The sequence below is a fragment of the Bos indicus genome, chromosome 17 (assembly GCF_029378745.1).
Source record: "Bos indicus isolate NIAB-ARS_2022 breed Sahiwal x Tharparkar chromosome 17, NIAB-ARS_B.indTharparkar_mat_pri_1.0, whole genome shotgun sequence".
Taxonomy (NCBI): domain Eukaryota; kingdom Metazoa; phylum Chordata; class Mammalia; order Artiodactyla; family Bovidae; genus Bos; species Bos indicus.
The window spans coordinates 61,993,171-62,007,917 of NC_091776.1; the positions used below are offsets into that span (position 1 = coordinate 61,993,171).

Sequence of the window (14,747 nt, forward strand, 5' to 3'; positions counted from 1 at the left end):
ATTGTCAACAGTCTTCTCATTTACAAACTTTAAAAAAAATAGTATCAGTTTTCTAAGCATGGTTGTTAAGATAGTTTATGGAGCTTTGTTCTGTGCTAGGAGAGAGAAACAGTGGCCTCTCCCAGCTGCGGGATGTGATCCTCACTAATTTAGCTGAACAACTTCAAAACAACCGATTCGGCAGCGAGGAGGAGGATCATTACAGGTGATGTGATGTGATTCACTGCTAGCCTTTTCTTAGTGTTTTCCTCAGTAATTAATTTACACTTAAATGTGTTTGATCATCTTGAGTCTCCTGTAATATCTTTTGCTATAATTAGCATGTTAAGTCTAAACTGTGGATCCAACTGAAAGATAAAAAATCCCACAGTTGCCCTAATAAATGATAATAGCACATTTCAGTTTTATGAGTGAAATAACTTGAGCCTGGCAAAAAGAGCACTTGGCGGAAGTAACAGGTGGAGGTTATTTAGGAAATGTTGGTAAAGGGCATCATCTAATTGCTGGTCTATGAGAGGCTGGGAGGTGTGGCTAGAGCTGGTGAGTAGAGGAAGATGTGTCTCTGCTATTCATAAAATACTTGAACTAGGTGCTTGAGTACCATTGTATTTCCATAAATTTAATTTAGACAATATATCTAGTTGTTAGCATCATTACTAAGTAAGATGATTCACTTACAGAGCCAATGAATTTTTCGTATCTGCTATTTGTCATCTTGTACTGATTGTGTAAGTTTTATCCTTTTATTAGTTAACCATCAGTATCTTATTGTTACATTTTTCCTACATTTTAAAGACTAAATGATGAACTTTTACACTACATTCTGAAGATTGTTGTACGAGAATCCTGTATCTTAATCACCAAGTGCCAAACTGTCTCTAAAGATGATTTTCAAAAACTCCTTTCAACTGTGCCTGTAAGTAAAAATGTGTTTAATGAAAGCAAAATTATATCAAGTGTCCTTGTTTTCATTTTACCATTTTAAAGTATGTGTGTACACACATACTTATACACATACTTTTCAAGGATAGACTTAATTGATGAAAGTCAATGAACAGCTGTGCTTGTCTTAGAAATGTAGAACTAGACAAATCCACTTAGAGTATTTTCTCCAAAGACTTTATTCCTCCAGCTTAAATATCTTAATGCAATAAATTGTTAGACTGAATTTGGATGTTTTCATTTTGTTTAAAATCCTGGGGATTTTCCTTCTATTAATTTTTAATTTAGCATTGTTTTCTAAACCAGCAGTGATTTACAGAGACTGATAAGAACCAAAAGATTCTTTTAAGGGTTTGGGTAGAGTCTTCTGTCACAGAGATGCATGTGAGGGGGAGGGGGGAAGAGGAATTACTTATTAAGAGGCAGAAGTTCAAGTATCAGAGTGATTAGTGAGCAATGTATAGCAGAAGGCAGAAAGTTATGATAAATGTATTGAAATAAGTTACCTGAGAAACTAACTTGGTCTGTTTTCTGTACTTTCTCTTTTGCTTCCCTTATCAAAATCTTTTAAAAACGTGAGCCCTTCTTTCAGTACAGTTTAGATCATTTAAATGCCCTTATTTGTATTAAAGGCCGCATCCTCCTGCCTGCGCTATCTGATGGCAGTTCAGAACCACCTTCTCAGTAACACTATTTTGATTAAGCCTGATGAGAATGATGACAGTGACAACTCCTTGCAGGGAGAGACATTGAAGGTACAGGTAAACACCAAGCTTTATTCTAACGATGCTTTCTACCCAATGTGTAAAAGCACAGCTTAACTGGCTAAATTTCTGTCTTTGATGATGTCAGAGTTCACCGTGTGGCCTATATTTTTGTGTGAGGTAATATTAGGTCACTCATCTCATAGATTTTTATGTCATTGCACGGTGGTTACCATATTTGTGACACTCCCATAGTGTGTCATCCATGAGCTCCTGTCAGTCTTTTTGTGGCTTTATTTTCATCTGTTTTTAAGAATTGGCACTTAACAAGTGATCTCATATGCACCTGAAAAGTTTAAGTATAAATATATGTATGTATATATAATAAATATAGGTAAATGAATCTGGGAGCGTAACATTTTAAACAGTTTTGACATCTTGGCTGGTTTATTGTGTTCTCTTGATTCAGATAACTTTAAAAAGGTGATAATTTTCTCATACTCCTTATATTGAATAATTTCTGAACCTATAGTTCATTTCATTTTTGGTAATTATTTTTAAGTTAGCTTCTGTATAAACTCAATAATTTGTTCCCACATGACAATTTATAGCAATCTACAGATTTTTTTTTTTTAGTAGCCCTGGTTGTTATAATCTTGACAGGTGCTTGAGGCTGTTGTTTGCATTGTTCTTCAGAATTTCAACTTTGTTGGGAGAATTGGAGAAATTCATAAGAACTCGATTTTTCTTTAAAATGTTGACTAAAACACATTGAAAAATTAACGAAGAAAGCTATAGCTAAAGATAAAAACCACTATAGTTTGCCCTTTTCTTACCCTTTTACACACACACACACACAAACACACATATAAAAGGGTTCATACATCTGCTAGCTCATATTTATGGGTTTTATCTCATTATGTAATCAGTTTTTAAACAGGCAGAAATACATGAATTAATCATTTAAATTGATTACACTTAATTTGAAAGTGCTCTAATTTCCTAATCAGTATGAAGGGGCCAAAGCCTCTCCCTTGTGAGGCTGCTGTGAGAAATAGAGCCGAGGCCTGTGCAGCGCCTGGATGCGCTGCAGCCCGCAAGTAGTCAGCAGATGAAGGCTGACAGGATCTCATGTAGTCAGTTCAGAATGCCTTTCTCTTAATGATCAAAATGTCTAAATAATACCCCCAAAAGACCCCAGAAAATTCCAACAACAAAAAAACAGTGTTTTTATTTGAAAGACTAAATGTTACAAATCCTGAACTCCTGGAAGGAAATACTCCCGGTAAAGGCAGAATAGGCTGGCTTGTCTAGGAATTCTGGGGAAAAAACGGATACACATTTCACCTGAAGGGTTAGAGTGGTTTGTATTTTTTTTCCTAATAGGAAATAACTGTCAACTAAACATTTCTATGATCTTAACTAATGTTTCTTAACACGTTATTCAGTACTCGTACTCCCATGAACTCTCTAATAGTTATTCTTAATGTTTAATAGCCTGTAACTGCCTGCTACTTTCATTGAATTTTTAAACTTGCCTGTTTTCAAGTGTAATGGTTTAAAACGTTAAGTAAAAAGGTCACTTGCACTGTTTCAGAATGTTGTGTTTTTGTCTCATTTTATTCACCGCCTCTCCATGCACCTTTTGCTGTTGTGTTTTTCTCTTTAGCTATCCTCATCCTGCCCACGGCATTCTTCCACCTGGACAGTTTCTGGGCTGGTCACCGGGAGCTCTCCTGTGCTGGAGGGGACGGGAGAAACGCCTTTTCTCCCAGGGACTCAGTGTGCTCCCCGTGAAATACTGCGTATTTCTGTCAGCACTCCAGACCTTAGCCTCCCAACTCAGATTGTTACTTGCCATCCTTAGCGGAACGTACTGCATTGGGCTTACTCTGAACACTTCATTATTTAATTTGGAAATGCATCATTAAATACATCATTTTGTGTTGTCATTGTGAGTATATCGTCATCACAGAGCTTAAAAATAATTGTGTGATGTTTCCTACCTAGGAGTTAAAGGTCAGTATTTTGGCTCTTGCTACCCAAATCCTGACTGGATGTGATGAAGTGTTGGAAATGCTACAGCAGGTCACAACTGCCCTCATAAATAGTGACATACCCGACCGGGAGCAGAGGTGAGGACTTGGATTGTGAACTGTGGCCTGCTGCCCTTCAGGAAGAATTTGCTTATGAAAGCGAAATCTTTTAGAACAGAACATCACATGCTCACTTAATTCTGAGGCGTTTTTGTGAGACCAGGTTGGAATGGCAAGTGTTTCAAAGCCAAACACAGTTGAAATCTTTAATGGTGCTTTTAGGGAGGAGTGGGCTAACAGCCATGATCTGAGGGCTGCAAGGTATGGACACCGTCCTCTCTGACACATGGGTCTTCTGCCACCCTCGTCCCCAAGTTGGCCTTTCCTTTCATTGCCTCACTCAGCACCGTGTGTGCTTAGTTTCCTTGTGGTGAATACTCTAGAGAGGAGGAAGTGACTCAGTGACACAGAAATAACTGCTCTGCAAAAGACGATACTGACACAGTATCCCGAGAATTTACTGTAATTTTACTTCTCCAAATACAGGAGTGATCTATTCAGAGGGTAAATCTCTCTTTCCCCGTACTAAAGCTCTTTCTCAGTCCTCCCCATTAAGATTTCTGCTATGGTTTCTTGTCAGAGATGAGTTACATCTTGTGTTTGTTGATTATTTCAGTGTTGAGATGCTGATCTGAAACAGTGCCCTGCAGTGTCTCTTTTCTCTAGTAACGCTGTCTGTCCCATGTCCCTGTTTCTTGCCCACTCCCAGAGGGCAGGTGGGCAGGCTAGAGCTGCCAACAGTGTGATCCAGAAAGGCATTGCACTGGGGCTTGTTGGGACATGTCAGGTTCACTGTGGGCACATGGAGCAGGTCCGCCTGGGGAGGACACACAGTCTGAGAGCCGGGGAGATGTGAGGGTTCCAACCCAAGCATCCTAAGTAGTTTAGAGAATTTACATAACCCACATGTTTCTTGGGGTGAGTCACATACCTTCGTTCTTTGAGCAGAGGATGAGTTATTAAGAATAGGATTTTAGGTAATCATTTCACAATATATACATATATCAAATCATTATACTGTACACCTTAAATTTATACAGTGATGTCAGTTATATGTCAATAAAACACGGGGTGGGGGGAGAGCATGATTTTAAAGACAAATTAAAAATCTACTTGCCTCTGTCCCACATGGGAACCAGTTTCTTTAGGCAGCTGAGTCAGCGTTGTAGCCATTCCCTGTCTCCTTATCAGATATTCAGTGCAACAGTGCACCCTGCAGCCCCAGAGCCAAAGGAACTTGCAGGTGGTAACTAGAGTACCTGTTTGCATTTTAGAACCCATTTATAAAGTGCTTCAAAGGTGCTATAAAATGCACCATATAAACTTGGTAGGGCAAAAAAAATCACAGTTCAAAGGTAAAATCTATTACTAGATTTCTGTTCTTTCCCTCTCCCTCGTGGGAGGTGGAACATTTGTAGACTGAATTGCTGAAACAATAAATGCTTAGCTAGTACCAGGAGATGCAGTTTAAGAGAATGTGTCAAAGAATAATGATAGTGGCTTCTTCTCATGCCTGAGAATTGATGAAGCTGTATGTTTTCTTGAACTTTTGTAGGTTAAAAGGCTTGGAACAAGTTACTAAGGCTACTATGCTTGGTCACCTTCTCCCAGTGTTACTCACTTCCCTGATGCATCCAAATTTACAAACTTTGACCATGGCCGATGCCCTGATGCCTCAGCTAGTGCAGCTGGTACTCTATACCAGTCAGGTATGGTCCGAAGATGTGCCAAAGTGAACTGCTCTTTGGGAGCAGAAAATGAAATAAAGGTGCAATGAAGCAAAACATGGTGTCATAAAAATAAGTTGAAATAGTAAGGGAAAACAGTTTGTTTGACTAAATTACTTACTGCATTCATTTAACAAATATTAATTGCCAGTGAACTGTAAAAATACTATCTATGGTGCGACTGAGATCCTTCCATTATATTTAGTCTCCTGAGCCTTTGCTGGATATTGGTAATGAATATAAATGATATGTTCCAGAGTTAAAATGATATTAAGTGGTCTAAGTAGCAAAGCATTTCTTAGTGAAAGAGAACAGACTGGGATTGTGAAAAGATGACTTAGGTGAGAATTCTAAGTTTGGCTCTAGTACCATCCAGATGGGCGTCCTTGGTAGCTCAGTTAGTAAAGAATCCACCTGCAATGCAGAAGACACCGGTTTGATACCTGGGTCGGGGAGATCTGCTAGAGAAGGGATAGGCTACCCACTCCAATATTCTTGGGCTTCCCTTGTGGCTCAGCTGGTTAAGAATCTGCCTGCAATGCAGGAGACCTGGGTTCAATCCCTGGGTTGGAAAGATCCCCTGGAGAAGGGAAAGGCTACCCACTCCAGTATTCTGGCTTGGAGAATTCCATGGACTGTATAGTCCATGGGGTCGCAAAGAGTCAGATACGACTGAGCAACTTTCACTTTCACCATCCAGATAACTGACACATAAGCACTTTAGGACATGATGCTTTTGTGTTTCAGACGGCTTTGCTGCTTAAAACCCAGTGTCCTGTTTTTGCTGAGGTGGGCTGTTCCCCATGTGGTGCATCAGACCAGAAGGGCAGGCTTTTGCCGGATGAGAGGTAAGGAGCACTGCTTCCTGCAGGAACCTCTGCCATGTTTTCCTCTGGTGAAAGCCTACTACTCCCTTTGTAGTACTCACTTTGTGATTTTTTTAACTGGGAAAAGACAGAGACTTCAGGGTCAAACCTTTACAGATAATTAAGAGAATGGCTTTGGAGATTATAGGAATGGGTTAGAATAAATTTCCCTGCAGATCAAGAGATTAGCTCAAAACTGAAAAATTTTCATATACCAATGATGGAGATGTACAGCTTGACAGTTTCTTGAAAAGTAAAAATATATCTACCATGTTATCCAGCTATTCCACTTCTAGGTATGTACACAAAAGAAAAGAAGGCACAGATTCTTACAGAGACTTGTATGTGAAGGTTCACACAACAGCTTTAGTTAGAATAGTCCAAAATAAGAAACAAGTCCAAATGTCCATCAACAAGTGGAAGGGTAACACTGTGGTGTATCTGTGTAGTGGAATCCTACTCAGCAATAAAAATGAATGAACCACTGATATTTTCAACAACACAGATGAGTCTTAGAATACTTAGGCTGAGTGAAAAAAGTCAGAGCCCCCTGAGAAGTACAAACTATGATTCTACTTATATAAGATACAAAATACAAACTAATTTCCAGTGAAAGAAAATGAAGAAGTGACCACCAGGATTCCCATGAGGAAGGAGGAGACTTCAAAGGTATATACAGAGGGCTAAGCTTATCAAAATGTACACTTTAAATATGTGCTATTTATTATATGTCAATTACATCTCACTAAAGCTGTCTTTAAGAACATTGATCAGAAAGGAAAGACTTCCTGGTTTTTCTAGAGCAGCATGCTCTCTGGTTGAGCTTTGTGTGGCAGTAAAAGTCTGTATCTTTGTTCAGTGCTATTGGCCATGGCCACCTGCTGTTACTGACCTCTTTCTGAGTGGCCAGTGTGGCCAATAAACTGAATTTTAATTGTGTTTCATTTAGATTCAATTTAAATGGCCACACTTGACAAAGTAACCCCTACATTGGATAGCGCAAAGCTGAAACAGAAAAAGAATTCCCCGACAGCTGAGTTTAGGGTATAGGAGTTTGTATTCCATGATACAAACTTGGGCTGTGAAGACCCTGAGAATTGAATTACAATAGAGAAGAGGACCTTCAAAGGCACTTTTCTTTAGTAAAAATTACAGTAAAAGTAGTCATGTAGACTCATAGGATTTTTAACAGTTGGCATTTTAGTTATCAACAAGAGGAGACTGCAGGACCCTTCCTGTGTGATTTGGAAAATGGCCAGTCTTAAAGGCCCTTTACAGTATCTTTTTTCCCCTGAGGAATTTTAAATGAGAGTTGGCAAAGTGGTCTTCTTCTGGGTATGAATTCGGCTTCTCCCCTGAAAAAAAAGGGAGGAGGGGAATGCAAATATATTGTCTAACAAAGAAAAAAGAACCTTAAATATAGGAGTTTAAAAAACATTTCTGGGGACTTACATGGTGGTCCAGTGGCTAAGACTCTGCACTTATACTGCAGGGTGGGCCTGGGTTTGATCTCTGGTTGGGGAACTAGATCCTATATGCTACACAGTGCAGTATGGCCAATAAATAAAAGGCTTTTTGTTTGTTTGTTTTTGTTACAGTGTTGTCATACTGCCTATTGTAGAAAATTAAACCAAAATTTCTTAACCTTTCATATTTTACTGTGTATACCTTTTCCTTTCCTTGCTGTTAAGCTCCATTGCTTTCTGGTTTTAGAATGCTGGAAGAGAAGGAGGAGCCAGGGTTTCTCACTGGTTTAAAGATTCCTGCTCCATGGGCTGCTGGGAAGACTGTGGAAACAGTCCACCCTGTCAGAGACAACTATAAATTTAAAGAAACTGTCCACATCCCCGGAGCTCGCTGCCTGTACCTTAGATTTGATAGCAGATGCTCTTCGCAATATGACTACGACAAAGTAAGCAAGAACTGATTTAGTGTTGGTTTCACCTCTAATAAGCTGTTTTCTTTAGATGCTTCTTATTTTTCTTTGCTGCTGGTCACCATTCTTGACTTATTTCTGTCTGCAGAGATTTCTTAGGGAGAACTTTCTAAGATAATGACTTAAAGGGTAGTGACTGGCAGAGTCAGAGCCAGCACCTCTGCAGTCCAAGAGCAGTGTTTTAATGACATGTTGAAAGTGGACTTTTGTAAGCTTTCAAAAGTGTTGCATGCTGTTTACCTCTTGCCTTCCCTCTGTGCTTGGGATTCCTGTAGATGTGAGTGTCCATTCACTTCAAAAGGTCTCGCTGCCCAGTTCTTGGGGCTTCTCATGTATCTTTTGGGAGAAGGTGGCTTTTTATAGAAGGGCTTCAGATGTGCCTAGGACCGGGTTTATATTTATTTAAATTATTTGTTCTTCTTTGCCCTTACCTCAGAGCCCACACAGTTTGAGGAATTATAGTTTTTAACCTAGTAGCTTAACAATAGTAAGTAAAAGAAATCATTTTAGGGGTTGAAGTATTTTCCTTTGTATCTAATTGTTGCATTGCAAACCATTCTGTTGAGCTTATGTGGAAAGGCTAATACAATTGTGACATGTAACATACAGGTACAACTGAAGGATTGTCTGATAGTGTTGTATGCACACAGGGTTTTTTTATGTGAATTGTTAACTATCTGTTGTCTTTTTCTGTGATCTGTATAAGGGCAAATGATCTTAAACGCCTTTAAGGGAGAGTTTTAGGTTAAAAATAGAGAACTTGTTAACTGTAAATACTGAGATGGTGAAACACATTACTGGGCAAATTATAGTATCCTCTTTCCCCCCTTATCTTCTAGGATAGTGACGATTCCCAGATGTCTAGAGGGGTTTAAGACTTGCCCCTAAAACTCACCTTAGCCGGAAGCAAGAGAATTTAGAAAATTCTTTAGTGGGTTTTTCAAAAAATATATCTCCTGGCATCAGTCTATCCCACTTCATAGCTCCTGGCAGTAGCTACCCCTATTTCCTACATTCATTTAATAACTATTTAAAACAGAAATGGAAGATGTTACTGTTTTAGTTGGTGTCATTTTGTTTCTCCTTTAAAAAAACTAATAACTTGCATCTTCTGATGTAAGCTAACCTCCACCTGCTGTAGACATTAGTATTAAAATGGAGGCTGAGGGAGGCTTACTACATGGATAAAAGTAACACTTACTTTTCCAGCGGTCCCTGGCTGGTGTCCCCCAAAGGTGCAGAAGGGTAAGAAATCATAAAGTGATGAAGCATCTAGGGCTTAAAGTGCAGCTTTTAGATATGAACTGAACTCAGCAGTGGTCAGAGTACATGTTACAAGACAGAATTTGGTATTTACAGAAGCCAGAGCCTTCTTCCTATGAAAGTATTTGAATGCCAAATGACCTCTAAATGTTTTTCCTGCGTGTTATTAATAGAAAGTTTGTTAACTGTGTATAAATGAATAGCTTTTATTGAAGAAAAATACTGATACATGAAAATTGACCCAAGAAGAAGCAGCCCCTTTTCTGACCCAAATTTTGTGTCATTTTCTTTTTATACCATTAAGCAACATTCTAAGAATACATGGCTTATTTTCAATTTGTTGCATCTTTTAAAATATTCACTCATTAAATTTTTTTGACTTTTGTTGTTGTATTAGCTATAACCATCTTACCATCTGTATTTGCTCAGTTTATTAATTTGGGGGAGGATTTAAGGGGCAAACTGTACCTGTCATTAATAGGCTATATCTCATTACTTAGAATTAAAACAGATTTTAAAAAAAATATGTACAGTAGCTGAGTATAACTTATTTTAATGTGAGGTCCCCAAGCCAATTAAATCGTGCTAATATTTGTTACTACTCTGAGGCTACCCTGTAAATACCAATGGCTGATTGCATCTAAACCAGTATCAGTTGTACCTAAAGAAAAAAATCAGGAAATATTAGTTATAATGACCCCAGTGCCTGGTTATAAATGTGTTTTTAAACAAACATTTTTTTGCAGCCTTTTTATTTGTAGATGTTGTTTTTGTTTTTCTTTTACAGTCTAACAGTATATTTTCTGTTTTGAAGTTGGTGATATACGCGGGGCCTAACACAAACAGTAGGAAGGTTGCTGAGTATGGAGGCAATACACTGGGATATGGCAGCCGTAGTGTCTTAGGAACTGGTTGGCCGAAAGACTTGGTGAAGGTATGGTATTCAGGCACATTCGCTTCCTAGAAAAGAAAATGACCTTGCATTCCTCATGGGCCCAAGTATTAACTGTAACTCTAGAGAAAATTTGCCATGGGGACTCTTATTGAGGTGGGGCTCTTAGATAGGCCTTAAACTCACTAGAATGAGCTTCCTTTCTTTATAAGACATCAGACCCCTATCCACTCCAGAACTTGGATCTTTTCCATAGGTCGCCCCATGGGCTGAGGTTGTCATAGCATCTTTTCCCTGGCCATGGAAAGGACAGCTAGTTCTTCCTACTCACTTGTTCTCTAGACTCCCTCATGAGGGGTGTCCTAGAACCACAGAGCTGTTGCCTTTTTAAAATACGGAATCAGTGTTTTCAAATGAACTGGGGACTTGAGAGCAAAAACAATGATCCATTCTCAAACTGATGAGATTGGAGCCATGCTTTGTAATGTGGGCTTCAACTTGAAGTATGTCTATCTAGAATATAAATATGAACAGAAATGCCCACTTAGACCTGCAGACCTCTCCAGAGTCTGTTCCCATAGCTTTTATCTCAAATACATTACATACCTGCTTTAATTCAGCCACAGGCAGCAAGTTACCTCCAGATGGGTAGCCCAGATGCAGCCAGATTCAGATTAGCACAAGACTGAATTATTTTCTGATTTCCTACATTTTGTCTCTTACTCATGTTGTTGGTTCTACAACACAGAGCATGGTCTTTCAGCACTCTCTCTCTGTTCTTAAAGACATCTATTTGCCCACCTTATTGGCACAAGTGAGGTGGTAAAAGTGGAGAGGGGAAGGCAGAAAGCACAGAAACCTGGGGAATTTATTGAAGTTAGGCTCAAGATTTGATCTTTACTCTGGTCCCACTGTTGGGCAATTGTGGCCCATTTCACAGATGCCTCATTCCGAAAGCTCCCTGGTCAGGAAAGACAGCTGAGAGGGGATGGAATTTGAATCAAAAAGCAAGTGAGGAAAGGAGTGAAATATTGCTGTGTGGTCCTTTTCGAAAGTAAATCTCTAAAATTCATTGCTCTCTTGCAAATTGTGTGTTTTGTTTTTAAAGTGCATTTTCCCCCCTTAAATTTTAAGGTGGAAGGAGATACAGTCACCTTCTCCTTTGAAATGAGAAGTGGCCGTGAACACAACACTCCCGATAAGGCTATGTGGGGCTTTGCTTGCACAGTTCGCGCTCAGGTATTTGAACCTAACCACTGCTGTGGGCAGAATGTACTTTTTCCTGTGTCCTTGGTTACATACATCATATTTGCCTTGGAAACAGGGCAGAATATGAGCTACTGTTTCATCCATCTCTTCCACTTGGCTATAGTAAAACCATTAACAGAAGTTATAGTTTTATGGAATAAAACTAGCTAAGACCTAAAATCAGTATAGCACCACAGAAAGAATCCCTTGTTAGGGGCCCATCTTCAAAGCCTGGAGAGGTGGTCTGCTGCTAGCATCTCTCCAGAGGGTGAGGAAGACTCGAACACCTGATAGAAGTAAGCACTTGGATTCTGCTTTTCAAAGTAGTAGGATTGGATTCTTTTTATTCAGTTCCCAAAGGCTCTTCTTGCCGGTCTAGATCTGTCTGTGCTTATTTACTCGTGTTATACTCTGTATATAGCTTAAATCTACTCCTTCTAATAGTGCCAGTTACTTTCCTCCCAGGAATCTGTTTAAATAAATTCTTCTCCCACATGGAAAAAGAGAGGAAGAGAGAGTAGTAAGAGTTCTCCTAACCCCTCTAGTTGACTGATTTGTATAACACATTTTAGCACTGGGAGGTTGCTTAAGTTTAACCAAGCCAAGACTCTCTAGAGTGGGATTATCTTCTAGAATGTAAGCTCCATGAGGGCAGGCATCTTCATTTTGTTCTCTGCTTTCTCTCAGGCACCTAGCACAATGGCTGGTACACACTAGGCACTCAGTAAATGTTTATTGAATGAATTCAGTGTAATCATTGACAGCATCTTCGTTCAAGCACAGGATGGAGGTGACAAAACACAATAGTGATTTATACCTAGATAGGTATAGCAGAGAGGAAGCTATCCAAAAAATCTTGCATGTGTTTTGTGCTGTTTCTAATATGGAGTCTTATTGGCTCTTCTCTCTCCAGAATTGTGTTGAGACTTCACTCTGTGGTCATTCCAGTGCCACCATCTATCTCCTCATGGTGTTGGGTGCTGTCTCTGTGTCCCGTAGCAATGATACTTGATGCTGCTCTGTGAGCCCTCGTGGTTGGGGACAGTGCAGCGTGATGCAGCGCAGGTGACGTGCTCCGCCGTGTAACTGACCAGTGCGGTTTGCCCTGTCTGCATTGTAGGAGTCTTCGGAGGATGTGTCAGGAGGCTTACCCTTTCTGGTAGACCTGGCTTTAGGTCTATCTGTGTTAGCTTGTTCCATGTTAAGAATCCTATACAACGGACCAGAAATTACCAAAGAAGAAGAAACCTGTCAGGAGCTGTTGCGGTCCAAACTTTTACAAAGGTAACAAAGGCTTCAAATCCAACTGGTTTTGCTCACAAAGGAAAGAGGACTTTATGTGAAAAACTTCTTTTAGTACATTTCCCAGCTGATTGGGCCTACTGCCTGCCAATCCTGTGGGTGGGTATCTCTGTGTCTAAGAAATAAGATGAAAATTACACCAAAGTGCCTTGTGGTCCTTCCTGTACTAAATGTGAAATTGCAGCCTTGAACTGTATAAGCTTTTCTCCAACCCAAATATTGTATAATTAAATTAAAGGATCCCCAAAAGGATGGGCAGATGGAAATAAAGCAAACAGAGCAAAATGTTTATTCTAGAATCTCAGCTGTGTGTATTTGTGTATTAACCATATATTTCCTTCAACTTTCCTATATATTTGAAAGTTTGCGTAATAAAATGTTGGGGAGCAGGCAGAGTCCCAAAGATGGGGTTTCATTTAATGTTCATTTTTCTTAAGCCTCTGGAGGAGGTTTGATGAATAAATTCTTAGCACATAGTGTGATCCTTCATGTGCTTAATATATCTGTTACTTAAGTTACTTAATATATCTTAAGTAACTTTCCAGATAGAGGAGGAGGTGAAGAATCTCTTTTCTTTATGCTCAGGTGCCAGTGGCAGGTAGAGGCCAACGGTGTGATCTCCCCTGCCCTTACTCCAAGCCCATCTCCGCTGCCTCTGACCATCGAGGAAGACAGAGAGTTCACTTACCCGTCTGATGTCCTCGTGCCTCCTGTTGGAAACTACTTTGACCTGCCCCGGATCAGGCTGCCTCCAGGAATCATGATAAAGCTCAGGGAAATTTCTGGGCGTGCTAGACCACAGTTTAGACCAAGTATAAAGTATGTTGCTGTATAGCATTTTATTTTCCCAATGAAAAAATGTTTAAACAAGTGAAGGAGATGTATTTCTTTTTGTAGTCTAACAAATTAATCTTTCATTTATTTTTATTTTATTTTTGCCCTACCAACTAGCACACAGGATCTTTGTTCCCCAAGCAGGGATCAAACCTGTGCCCCCTGCATTAGAAGCATGGAGTCTTACCATTGTACCACTAGGGACGTTCTTGAACCTTTAATTTTACATGTACTTAATGGAGAAGGCAATGACACCCCACTCCAGTACTCTCGCCTGGAAAATCCCATGGATGGAGGTTCCTGGTAGGCTGCAGTCCATGGGGTCGCTAAGAGTTGGACACGACTGAGCTACTTCCCTTTCACTTTTCCTTTCATGCATTGGAGAAGGAAATGGCAACCCACTCCAGTGTTCTTGCCTGGAGAATCCCAGGGACGGGGGACCTTGGGGGGCTGCCGTCTCTGGGGTCGCACAGAGTCAGACACAACTGAAGCGACTTAGCAGCAGCAGCAGCAATGAATGTTAACCAGGTATTGTGGGGAGTACCCCAGGTGGTATTCCCGGTCAACAGGCTTCAAAGTGTGGGCTCTCAGTCAACAGCATTAATATCACTTGAGAACTTGTTAGTTCTTGAGCCCCATTTCACACCTACTAAATCAGAACCTCTGAAGGTGTGGCCCAAGTTTTCCATATGATTTTGATACAGGCTAACATTTGACAAGTTCTAGGTTTTTCTCAGGTGGTTTAACCTTGTACTTTAAGGAGTCATGGTAGTCATCGTGGTTTCCATGGAGTCTAGAGGCATTTATTTATTTTCGATGCCCAGAGAGATGCTAATGGTCTTTAGAATGTGAGGTCTTACAGTGACAAATGTCTTTGTGGTATTCTTGCTTAAAGTCAAGTCTGTTTTGCAGGCCTGTTCTGCCTTCTGAGGCAAGA

The 14,747-nt window shown here is 39.9% G+C and overlaps 1 protein-coding gene across 5 annotated transcripts in view; it reads left to right on the top strand.

Moving 5' to 3' along the window:
• The window catches only part of HECTD4 (HECT domain E3 ubiquitin protein ligase 4), a 170,542-nt gene that overhangs the window by 92,094 nt on the left and 63,701 nt on the right, over positions 1–14,747 (top strand). For 2 of the 5 annotated variants that reach the window (XM_070769659.1, XM_019977315.2), the window contains exons 15-25: positions 100–205; positions 796–916; positions 1,575–1,703; positions 3,657–3,781; positions 5,298–5,451; positions 6,217–6,317; positions 8,049–8,247; positions 10,322–10,468; positions 11,561–11,665; positions 12,795–12,958; positions 13,562–13,795. In XM_070769659.1, the coding sequence (XP_070625760.1) occupies positions 100–205; positions 796–916; positions 1,575–1,703; positions 3,657–3,781; positions 5,298–5,451; positions 6,217–6,317; positions 8,049–8,247; positions 10,322–10,468; positions 11,561–11,665; positions 12,795–12,958; positions 13,562–13,795 (1,585 nt within the window). The remainder of the gene's footprint in view (positions 1–99; positions 206–795; positions 917–1,574; positions 1,704–3,656; positions 3,782–5,297; positions 5,452–6,216; positions 6,318–8,048; positions 8,248–10,321; positions 10,469–11,560; positions 11,666–12,794; positions 12,959–13,561; positions 13,796–14,747) is intronic. The other 3 variants (XM_070769661.1, XM_070769660.1, XM_070769662.1) reach the window with 3 other exon arrangements.